Genomic DNA, 12,612 nt, shown 5'->3' with positions numbered 1-12,612 from the left:
TTCTGCTCGGCTGACTTTTCCCATCTCCCCACCTCCCTCTCCTCCCTCTCCTCCCCACCTCCCTCTCCTCCCTCTCTTCCCTCTCCTCCTCTCCTCCGTCTCCTCCCTGGCCTCCCTCTCCTCCCTGGCCTCCCTCTCCTCCCCACCTCCCTCTCCTCCCTCTCTTCCCTCTCCTCCCTCTCCTCCCCACCTCCCTCTCCTCCCCACCTCCCTCTCCTCCCTCTCCTCCCCACCTCCCTCTCCTCCCTCTCTTCCCTCTCCTCCCTCTCCTCCGTCTCCTCCCTGGCCTCCCTCTCCTCCCTGGCCTCCCTCTCCTCCCCACCTCCCTCTCCTCCCTCTCTTCCCTCTCCTCCCTCTCCTCCCCACCTCCCTCTCCTCCCCACCTCCCTCTCCTCCCTCTCCTCCCCACCTCCCTCTCCTCCCTCTCCTCCCCACCTCCCTCTCCTCCCTCTCCTCCCACCTCCCTCTCCTCCCTCTCCTCCCTCTCCTCCCTGGCCTCCTGGCCTCCAGCCTCCAGCTCCAGCCCCAGCCGGCCCCCCCAGAGCCCCAGGTCAGCTACGGAGCGGTGCGGCCCTACAGAGAGAGCCCCCTGCTGGCCAGAGCCCGCCGCACAGAGTCCTTCAACAGCTACCGGTAACCACCCCCATCACTGGGTTAACCTCTTCAACAGCTACCGGTAACTAGGGTTGGGTACCGAGAACCGAGAACCGAGTGGTACCGGGGCAACATGGTCGGTTCTACCCGGACCGAATGACTACATTTCTTTCGGTGCCTCGTTTCGGTGCCGCAACAATCCTCTCGCCCTCTTCTGGTCGGAAAAAATGCAGAGCACTTTCCTCTCCTGCTGCCAGCTGCAGCCATCATGTCCAAAGTAAAACGCTCTAAAATATGGCTTTACTTTTTTTTTCTAAAACAAAAAATGAGCAGCACATGCAAGTGCAATACAACTATTTTGTATAAGGGGGGAAATACCTCCAATTTGATAAAACACTTAGTGTTTGGAATAACGCCGTTTAAAATAACGGCATTAGGTAACGCCGTTATTTTTTCAGTAACGGGGTAATCGAACTAATTACAGTTTCTGTCGTTACAACGCCGTTATCGTTACTGAACGTTAAATGCGGTGTGTTACTATGAATTGATTGAATAAACTGTGTAATCCGAACGCACCCCTGGCTCCACACACAAACTGCTAGGAGACCGGGTGGGTTAACAACGAGATAAGCGATGATGATTGGCTAAGGCAGAGTCATGTTTCATGGTAGCCAATCGGAGCCAGTGTTTTTATACAAAAGCCAGGCCACTCGCAGTAGCGCACCTACACACACACCAAACAGATTTCGAAGAAGCAGCAGAGACGGCGAGTCCGGAGCAATCCGATGAAAAGTTGGCATTTTGAAGGTGGAGATATAAGCACTCAGTGTTTCACACACATAGGCCAATGTGTGGCGCTGCGCCACAGATTGAACAACGAGCGCCACAAATTGATTCCGCTTTTCTTATTTTTTTTACTTGAATGCGATTTTTAAACGTAACTCCGCCAGCCCGTAATCGCCCCCCCCCCCCCCCCCCCGTTAACAATCCCATCCGTCCGCCCGCAACCCAACTCCCCCCTCCCCCCGTCAACAATCCCCCCCCCCACCCGGCCCCCCCGTCAACAATTCCACCCGCGGTTATAACGTAAGCATTATAAGCAGTAATAATTTTCAAAGAATCAGTGTTGGCATGGCATTTCTATAAAAAAATTAAAAAGTATCGATTTCGGAACCGTTTAGGAACCGGCATCGGTTTACAGGAATCGAAATAGAACCGAAATCGAAATATTTCAAATGATACCCAACCCTACCGGTAACCACCCCCAACACTGGGTTAACCTAGTGAACCTAGTGGTAACCACCCCCATCACCGTCTGTCTTATCTGTGGTGTCTACGGGGAATGGGTTAACCTAGTGATGGTTAGTGCTCTGCTCTTGGTTCTATGAACATCCTTACTGTACCCATAGAGGTAGATTGTTGTTCCTCTTTCTTCTGACAAATGTACTTATTGTGAGTCTCTCTGGGTAAAGCGTCTGCTAAACGCCCTGATTGTAAAATGTAAATGAATCAGAGTGTGTCTCCGGGGGTCCGGGGGGTCTTACCTTCTCATCGTGGGGTCCTCCTCTCCCTCTCTCTGCAGAGACTTCCAGAACTTCTCCCTGAGTCGAGGCCTCCTGGAGAGCTCCGCCGGGGGCCCCGCGGCGGCGGAGGCGGCCCCGAGCCCCGCCCCCGACGCCCGCCGCTCGCTGTGCGACCCGGCGCCGGAGGATGGCGAGCGGAGGGCGTCGGCGCTGGAGCTCTGGGGGGGCCGCTCCGCCAGCTCCAGCTGCTCGCTCAACGCCGCCGCCGCTGCCGCCGCGCCCGGAGCGACCGCGGAAGGCGCTCCGGAATCCCCACGGCAACCGCCCGACAGCCCCGTCCCCGGGGGCGACGCCCGGCGCAAGGTCCCGCCCCCCGCGCCCGAGGACGGCGAGCCGCCGCCGGGGGAGGGAGGGGGGAGGGTGGAGGGAGGGGGGAGGAGGAAGGGGATGCTGGAAGGGGGGCTGTTCCTGAGCAGGAAGCGGGCCCCCGCCATCCCCCACCTCTCCTCCGTCTCCTCCTCCGGCGCCGGCTCCGACGGCGGCGGGGGCAGCGACTCCTCGTCCACCGCCTCCCCCTCCCCCACCCGGCTGGCCTCCGCCACCTCCCCCCGCCACAAGAAGCTGTCCTCCGACGCGTCCAATCAGGACAGCAGCCTCTAGCGGCCGCCCCGCCCCGCCCTGGTCCCTCCTGGGGCCCGTCGGAGTGACAGACCGCAGCTTTACTGAGAGGACGGACGATGGTCATGTGATACTCAGAAGCAAGATGGACGAGACCTCCTGCAGGAAGCTTCCTGAGCTGCGGAGGAGGAGCAGGAGGTCAGACTCTGTTTCACACAGGAAGCCGTCCTTAGCGGGCGTACAGGAACATCTAACCAAACGACACTCGGCCTCATACGTTACTGCGTTCTAACTCCTCACTTTAACCAAGTTAACTGAGAGAACTCTGCGGTCTCCTCGATCAGCGTCTGAACCTGAGCTCCTCTGCTGGCTCCTTCAGGAGGGCTGAGGAGAGAGAGAGGGCCGTCTGACCTTCACATATCAACAGGCCGGGTGCTGACAGGGACTAGGCCGTCTTCTCCTCAGTCTGGCTCTCCTGCTGAGGTAGTAGAATGAGGAAAGCATCCCTTTTACAAAATATAGTTGGCAGCTTGGAATTAAGAGAAGAAGCTTCTAGCACAGAGAAGCTCTGGTTCCACTACAGACAGCTGTTGGGAGAGGATTTGGTACGGTGTGTCTCCAGACACACCTTTGGGGCATCTGTTGATAACTTGTGCCATTAGGGATCGGTGTGGCTGATCTCCCAACATATCCCTCACAGAGCCTCCTAGTCGCCCTGTCTCACTGGAACGTGAACATGAAGGCTGGAGCCTGGGAGACCAGGAGCTGATTGGGCATTGACTCTGCTTGGTTGAGATTCATCCTCTTCTTGCATCTTCTTTCATCCGTTTAGACATCGGGCTTCAATGCTGTCTTTATCAGAAGTCAGAAGTTCTCTCATTTCAATAGACCTGAAAGCTTTGACACACGGTTTATATCATCTGACAGACGACAGGTCTGGCCCTTCCCAAAGATGACCACGAGATTCCCAACACTCCCAACATGTTTGTGACGTCACTAAAGATGGCCCTGAAGCAGCTCCTTAGCATTAGCTTGTTAGCATTAAGTTAGCAGGTTGTTAGACTAGATAGATAGTACTTTGAGGGTCCTTTTCAACAGCCACCACTGGTATCATTGGCCACTACCTAAAGCCACGGTTCCTTTAGTTGGGATACAGTCGTGAATATGTGGAACCAACAGCAGAACCTGGGGTTTGAGAGCCAGTGTTGGGACCGTGTCTATCTGAACTCCACTCTCATGCTCTCATGTTGGCTGAGAAATCCCACAATGATTGACAGCTCAATCACAACGGTGCAGAGTTGAGAGTTTAGAGTTGAGAGTCATGGCATCCCAAGCAGTAAAGGTTAAACTTCAACTCTCATTTGTATTTCTCCCAAACCCGTACTTTCCCCCCTGAAGTGGCGTGGATGCAGACTTTCTTTACCTGCGGTACAACACTGTCGTTTCAAGCTCTTTCTAACGGCGGATGAGGCTGTATTGAGTCGTTGACTCAGGTTCCTAAGTAGCTCAGAGCTGCTTCACAGAGGAAGACAAAACTGCAGATTTTATTACTTTATGGGACGGATCAAAAACTATTTTTATAGTGCTGTAAATGGGGGGGGTGGGGGGCTTTTTGCAGATTGATTTATTTAAAACATTTTGTGGCCTTGTTTTATTTATGAAAACGCTTCAATATATATCTATATATGTAAACATATATGAATACATAAATATCTATATATATATATATATATATCTATACACACACCAACATGAATTGAATGGCTGTTATGTACCTGTGTAAATGTCGCTGTGTTTAGGTCATTCACTTCACTATACCTCTGCTCTAGAAAAGTACACTTGCCTTTCCACTACTATACTCACCTTTAGGACTAGTGGCTACACACTACACACTACATCACTTTAGCAGTTCTCCTTTCAGAATACTATTTTCTTGTGTGTCTTCAGAGGTATATATTATCACAGTGCCTTATTTCCCTTGCTTGACCATATTAGCCGTGACTTCCTGCGTTTCCGAGGGTTATTGTAGATTATCGTAGACTGTGGTTTGTATGAGCAGACACACATTGAGCTGGAGAGACCAGAGGTCTGGGTGGAGAGACCAGAGGACTGGGGGGAGAGACCAGAGTTCTTGGTGGAGAGACCAGAGGACTGTGTGTATCAGTAATCATTTGGAGTTTGACTAGACTAGATGCTAATTGATCAACATTTGAGTGGAGTTAGCCATTTAGTACATGCTACACGTGAACCTCCTAAGATGGTGCAATTTCATTGGTTCGCTATCTCTGGGATATTGGGCAATATCCCATGATTGAGATCTCAAACTTGGGATATTGTTTTCATCGCACGTGACGGTCGTCTAGTCGCGCTAATGAAAACAAATAAATCCTGGCAAAAAGTGTTATCTTGTTTATTTTTGGAGTGTTCACGTGTAGTGTGTACTAAAACTATTGTTCACCTCAGGCTCCGTCAAGAGTGGGGGACAGCCCCGGAGACCCCAGAATTGTTAAATAAGTTATAACCAATCCATGTTCCTCATCTCAGCCCCTGGTAGGCCCTCTCTGGGACTGGTTTCAGGCCTGTCCTGTCTGTCTACCGCTCTCTGATTGGCTGACAGGATTTGATCTGTACATCGTGTTACTTGAAGCTGTTTCCTGGTGGCTACTTCCTCCCTGAGTGTTTTGAGCAGGAAGTGATGCGGTACGACAGACCTCAGACATCGGCGTGGAAGTGAAACGAGGTTCCATTCTTGTCCTGCAAGTCATAGTTTGGTCACCGATTCTGAAATATATGAAGTCGATTTTAGGGGATTTTCTGGACATTAACTGTCAAATATGTAAACCTGCATATGAAAACATATCCAACAGCATATCCTAGTTTGTGTACATTTGATGGGTGTTAACTGTGTTGTAAAACCACATATAGCCTATATTGACATGATCATGGTAATGGACCTAAAATGCATTGCACTCACATTATGAAGACAGAATCATGAACCTCATCTGAGTCTCTCCATGACAACCGCCGGAGGTATGAGGCGAGGTCCTGTGTAGCTTAGCTTCAGCGTCTGTCCGTCTGTCCGTGTGTGTTCTCTGGCTATGTTTACACTGTATCCCCCAGCCAGACGCTAGCCAACACTAAGAAACACTCCTCTACCGTTTCATCATGTAATACATTTGGTCGATGGTGTATTCAACTGAAGTTGGTCCACATTGGCTCAAATGCAACTCAAGGGATCGTACTCAACTATATCAACTATCATATTACATTTACGTTTTCTTTGGACATTCAAACATTTAAAAATGTACAACTTCTCCTCAATTTTTTCTTTATTTTCCACATGTTTAATTCATAGAGAGGCTTTGCTAAATGGCTGTTTTTCAAGCCATGCTTTAGGTCAAGTTTGACAGCAAAAGTTAAGGCAGAGATTGAGCATTGTAAGTCGTCATGTAAAGATTGTTTTTGGACGTGGACACGGTCAGGATGATGATGATCTATGAGAGGCCCCTTCTATCGCTCAACACAATGCCCAATCTTACATTTGCTTCACATGCCCGTTTAACACTTGGATCATTTGCCAAAGTGTAAGATTTTTGTATACAAGAGGTGTACATGTCGAGGTGTGTGTGTGTGTGTGTGTATGTTTATGTTCATCTGATTAACCTTCTCCAATGAGACTGTCTCTGCAATCAGACCGTTTCCATCACACTGGGATTTACGACCCTAATAAAGCCGTGTGTGTGTGTGTGTGTGTGTGCGCGTGTGCGTGTGTGTGAATGTCACACTACTGCCTCCTCTACAATCACTCCGGTGGCTCCGCCCCTCGCTGGCTGACAGCAGCTGGAGTGTGTAGCGCTGACCTTGGAGTGGGTTCGGTCTGGCGTGGCCGTGGTGGTCGTCTCTCTAGGGCCCCCCCAGTGCCACCCTGTTGCTCTGGGGCCCCTCCAGGGGGCCAGGGGAGCAGCACCCACCCTGCCGATCGGGGGGCCCCTCCAGGGCCACCCTGTCGCTCCAGGGCCCCTCCGGGGGAGCAGCCCCCACTGAGGGGGCCCCTCCAGGCCCCCGTTGGACCCGTGGACCTGGAGGCGATCAGCCCGTGGCCGGCAGTGGTTCAGAGGGATGACCTCTCGGGGCCCTCCGCCACTCCGCTATGTCCCGCGTGTTGACGCTGGACTTGTCGGGTGAACCCTGAATTGTGACGTCCCCGGGCCCCGGGCCCCGTCGACTCCTCTGTATCTCTCTCTGAACGCTGTACAACCCGAGTGTTTCAACAGACGTTCTGGGAGACGGTTGTAGCTACCCCAGTTGCATGTGTGGCCGTGCTCCTCTCACTGTAATAATCAATGTGGACGTCTGGACCTCGTGCCGCTCTAAAGACGAAGACTAGGATCTTTAAACTGTTACACGCCTCTCACTGTTATACTCTGTGTTCGTATGCTGACGTCTGGACCTGGACCGCCCCGTCTTTTAAACTGTGTGTGAGAGTGTGTGTGTGTGAGCGATGGTTTGGTTTGAGCTGCTGCTGCTTCTGCATAGTGACCTCTCCGTCATGGGGTGGAGTAAAACGAGTCAAGCTGATCTGATGGTGTCGTCTCTTTCTTTACTGCTGTCGTTCCTTCAGTTTCCCCCCCCCAGTCCCCCCACACAGACACAGTCCCGCTCTGAGAGACAGAACACAAAGGTTCATCAGGAGATATTAGACACTCACAAAACTCAATGGGATCCAAATGAGGGACCAAAATGTTGATGAGACATCATGTCTCTCAATATGAAGAGTTGTTGTGAGTTGTGATATTATACAACCTTTGGGAAATCCTGACGTATAAATAGAAGGTATAGGACAGCAACAGCAACGCTGCCAACAGTTGTTACACAACATTGTGTAGAACTGCGTTCAGTACATGATGGCAAAGGAAAATCTTTCTTCCTAGGAAACTATTGCACAACTAACCCAAAGCAAGATATTGACAGCCATCTTGTTAACTCTTCAAGATGTGTATGAAGTCATGTGTATGAAAAAGGAAACCAGATCTTGTGATTTTGTCACCCTACCTAGCTTGTTTATTGACCGCTAGGCTACAGTGGTGGATATTCAGGGAGCGAAGGAAATAAAACAATCATATAAAACAATTCAGACATCTGTCATGTATACTTAAATTATAAATACGGTAATACTGCAATTGTAGAAAATAAAATACATTAAGCTTTGTTTCTTACACAAACGCACACATCATTTGCTACGCTTCATTTGCTAAACCTCGCTGAACAATACACAGACTCCATCTCATTCTACGTGCTGAAGCCAACTTCACATTCAAATGTAAACAAAAGGTTTAAAAACCAGCAAGACATCGAACACATCCCTCATTAAACGATCCAGCAGCTACTAACTAAGAGGCTGAATGATACGATAGTTTAGACACATGAACAATAGATATATGGAGCAGGATGAACTATAGCATCTCATGTTGGCCGTTATGTAAAACCACCAGACTTATATCTCTCCTCCACACTTAAGACAGGTCAAAGAATTGGCATTTTCATAAAAAAGTAGTTATTGGTTAATAACATGTAACTAGTCTACTAGGCACAGGTTAATACATTGAAAGGAGGACACAAGTTCCCCATAAAGCAGAACGAACTAGAACAAACCTAGAAGTCTCTCAAAATCCCTTCACTTGATTTGAGCCATTTAACAATTCTTTACGTCTTAAAATAGGTTGCTTTACTAAAACATACTTTCAACCTCACTATGCACTACAGCCCCCACTGCATTTTCTGCAGGAAATGTATTTTCTAGTTTAGTTTAGTTTAGTAGTTGACTTTCTCTATATGTAAATAAGTAAGTTCATTTGAGTTCTAATGTAATCCTCTCTCTTTCTATCTTGCTCTCTCTCTCTCTCTCTCTCGTTAGTCTCTGGTCGCCATGGTGATTGAATGCTCACCACTACAAGCCATGGTCACATTAATAACACCACGGTAATACATCTCTACAACACCAGTCTCTCTGTGAGAGACTCTCTGTGTGCAGGGGTGGGGGGATACAGGGGGGGTCACGGGTGGGGTCACAGGTGGGGTCACAGGTGGGGTCACAGGTGGGGTCAGAGAGGGTCACAGGTGGGTGTCGGTGAACAGGGTGTGGTCCTTCTTCATGGAGCTGAAGGCTTTGATTGCGTTCTCAAAATCATCTTCCTCCGCATACTGGAAGGAAATAAAAAAACAACAACGGCCGTTAAGAGAGGTTATTATGGTCTGTGATGGAGCACTACACTGGGTACAGTGTGTGTGTCTGAGTGTGTGTGTCTGAGTGCGTGTGTTTGTGTGTGTGTTTGAGTGTGTGTGTTTGTGTGCGTGTGTTTGAGTGCATGCAGGACAGCCTCTTGTATGTCAAAGGGTTTTCCACAGAGCAGGAGTGGGTCTAATTCTGCCGTTATCTCAAATTAAACATTGCTTCGTCCTAACGTGGATTTCTGTTTCGATCAGTTTCATGGAATTCATTAGTGCAGGCTGGTTTTGTTCCACACAGACGGTTGTGTGTGTGTGTCCACACAGTGTCCACACAGACACGCACGCACACACACAAACACACACACACACACACACGCGCGCACACGCACACACGCACGCACACACACACACGCGCACGCACACACACACACGCGCACACGCACACACAGAAAGACAGACAGACTGACACACACACGCACACACACAGAGAAAGACACACACACACACACACACACACACACACACACACACACACACACACACACAGACACTCTCTCTCACACGCTCTCTCTCTCTCTCTCTCTCTCTCTCTCTCTCTCTCTCTCTCTCTCTCTCTCTCTCACACACACACACTCGGGATGGCGGGTCAAGGTTGTGACACACTAATCAGTGTCTGCATGTGTGTGTGTCTGCGATGATAAGCTCCTCCTCCTCCTTCCCCTCCTCCCCCCTCCTCCTCCCTCCCCCTCATCCTCCTCCTCCTCCTCCCCCTCCTCTCCTCCTCCTCCTCCTCCTCCCCCTCCTCCTCCTCCTCCTCCTCCCCCTCCCCCTCCTCCGCCTCCCCCTCCTCCTCACCAGGCTGGAGTCCTGTGCCATCGGGTTGTCCCAGCTTCCTTCCTCCATCAGGGACTTCCTGTCGATCAGCTGGCTGACGCTGCGGTGGAGGGAGTGCTGGGAGAAGGCGTGGCCCAGCTCTGATTGGCTGGGGGCGCGCAGGACCGACATGGCTCTGAAGGGCGAGCCGCCGCCCGTGATCTTGGTGTCCGTCAGACCCTGGAGACGAAGACCACCAGCAGAGACTGAGAGACCACCAGCAGAGACTGAGAGACCACCAGCAGAGACTGAGAGACCACCAGCAGAGACTGAGAGACCACTCACACACTGAGACCACCAGCAGAGACTGAGAGACCACTCACACACTGAGACCACCAGCAGAGACTCAGAGACCACTCACACACTGAGACCACCAGCTGAGACTCAGAGACCACTCACACACTGAGACCACCAGCAGAGACTCAGAGACCACTCACACCCTCCTGGTCGCTCCAGCAGGGACAGATTGTCCGTCAGACCCTGGAGACGAAGACCACCAGCAGAGACTGAGAGACCACCAGCAGAGATTGAGAGACCACCAGCAGAGACTGAGAGACCACCAGCAGAGACTGAGAGACCACTCACACACTGAGACCACCAGCAGAGACTGAGAGACCACTCACACACTGAGACCACCAGCAGAGACTGAGAGACCACCAGCAGAGACTCAGAGACCACTCACACCCTCCTGGTCGCTCCAGCAGGGACAGATTGTCGCTGGGTGATTTACGTACCGCTTTATGGTTTAGGGAGTGTTGGATTTACATTCAGTCATTTGTACTGATATATATGATATATACACACAGCCAGGATGCGACGGATTGAGGATTGAAAAGGTAAATAATACAGATATGTGTGGCTTGGTGAAAAGCCACCACTAGGTGGTGCTCTACTCCCAGAAACCCTCGGCTGAAGAGTTCAGATCTGGGAAGACAACATTTTGAATCTGTTGTCTGCGCTCCTGATGTCTGTATCGACCAATACCAGCGCAGCACACAATGCACACAAGCAACGGCGCAACAGAAAATAGCATCAAAACAAAGCACAGTTCAAGCTCAACATTTCTGTATCTATATATACGTTATATATATACATATCTACATTGTAGTCATGCACATGGCAAACACACATTTACACACACACACACACACAGAATGACCCAGCATGCACGACCCATCTCCGCATGCATGGAAGCATCCTGGATGCGGCGGACCCCCTTGCGCGCGGCCGACCCCCTACCTCGGTGTACACGGTGTAGCTCTTAAGAGTCACGTTGCTGACCGCCACATGGTCGGCCACCGTGTCAAACTGGACCGGGGGGGGGGGCAGGGGAGGAGGACAGGCACAGGGTTAACAGCAGCGGGGCAGAGGCAGCCTTACTGTGGTGTAGTGGAGGTGGTGTAGGGGGCGGCCGGCATGGAGCACTGAGCCTGGGTGGTGCTTAGAATACAGCTCAGGACAGGGCCTCTGAGAGAGAGGGAGAGAGAGAGAGGGAGAGAGAGAGAGAGAGAGAGAGAGAGGGGGAGGGAGAGACAGAGAGAGAGAGGGGGGGGAGAGGGAGAGAGAGAGAGAGAGAGAGAGAGACAGAGAGAGAGACAGAGAGAGGGGAGAGGGGGAGAGAGAGAGGGAGAGATAGATAGATAGATAGATAGATAGATAGATAGATAGATAGATAGAGACAGAGAGAGAGAGAGAGAGAGAGAGAGAGAGAGGGGGAGAGAGAGAGAGAGAGAGCCAGAGAGAGACAGAGATGGAGAAACAAGAATAATAAAGAAAGAGGGAATGTTTTGCGCGTAAAATAAGAAAAAATATGTAAAAACAAAAAGGAAATGGCAAGCGGAGAAGTGAAGATGATTGAACACAATGAGAAAAATAACAATAAGCAAGATTTGGATTGTGTGAAGGATTGTGAGAAATGAGGGTGAATGAATGTTGTTTTGTAAGGTATGTTTTAATACTATTGCTCTATTTTAATTTACTGTTTTTGCATTAGCTAGAATAAAATATAAATTAATATATAGTATCTATTTACAGTCGATTGTCAAGGCCACAGTAGTAAAGTTGGCTTTGTTGTTTACTTTGTTGCCCTCTAGTGGTACAATACTGAACTGAAGGACTTTTAAGAAATATACATTTTCTATATAGTGTTAAATTAGTAAACAAAATATTGACTAGCGTTATAAATACCACCCACAACCCCCCCCCCCCCCCCCACACACACACAAACACACACCCACACCCACACCCACACACGCACACACACACCCACCCACCCATCAGTTACCATGTATGCCTCTCCTCCTTGGCGCGTCTTCTGCAGGGTGACCACCGGGGGGCGCTCTCTGGCGGACGGGCTCTTCATCAGCGCCCTGGAGGAGGAAGGAGGAGCGGTTTGATCGGTGACGGTGTGTGTTTGTGTCATGAGGACCAGCTCCATCAACCAGCACTGAGCTACCATTTAACATGAACAAAAACCGTCATTTTAATTCTTATTCTTAATTATTTTTCAATATTCTAATTCAATTCAATTCAATTGTATCCGTATGCCTTCATCACAGTACAGTCTCAGAGCTGAACAGGACGCGTGTTTATGACGGCCTGCAGTTCAGCATCGCCTGCTGGGACTGAAGTTCACAAGACCTGTGGAGGTCAGACCCCGGGACCAGGAGGGGACCAGAGGGGGACCAGGAGGGGACCAGAGGGGGACCAGGAGGGGGACCAGGAGGGGACCAGGAGGAGGACCAGGAGGGGACCAGAGGGGGACCAGGAGGGGACC

At 50.5% G+C, this 12,612-nt stretch overlaps 1 protein-coding gene across 1 annotated transcript; it reads left to right on the top strand.

The window, feature by feature from the left end:
• Window positions 1-510: 510 nt before the first annotated feature.
• LOC311370910 (BTB/POZ domain-containing protein KCTD3-like) lies at window positions 511-7,317 on the top strand (the record flags this gene model as incomplete). The annotated part of the gene is made up of 2 exons (XM_084489201.1): window positions 511-633; window positions 2,177-7,317. Coding segments are annotated over 2 exons (724 nt in total), but the record flags the coding sequence as incomplete, so codon positions are not given.
• Window positions 7,318-12,612: the final 5,295 nt, after the last annotated feature.

The sequence above is a fragment of the Micromesistius poutassou genome (assembly GCF_964030765.1).
Source record: "Micromesistius poutassou genome assembly, contig: SCAFFOLD_1535, whole genome shotgun sequence".
NCBI lineage: Eukaryota > Metazoa > Chordata > Actinopteri > Gadiformes > Gadidae > Micromesistius > Micromesistius poutassou.
This window is presented reverse-complemented; position numbering and strand designations above follow the sequence as displayed.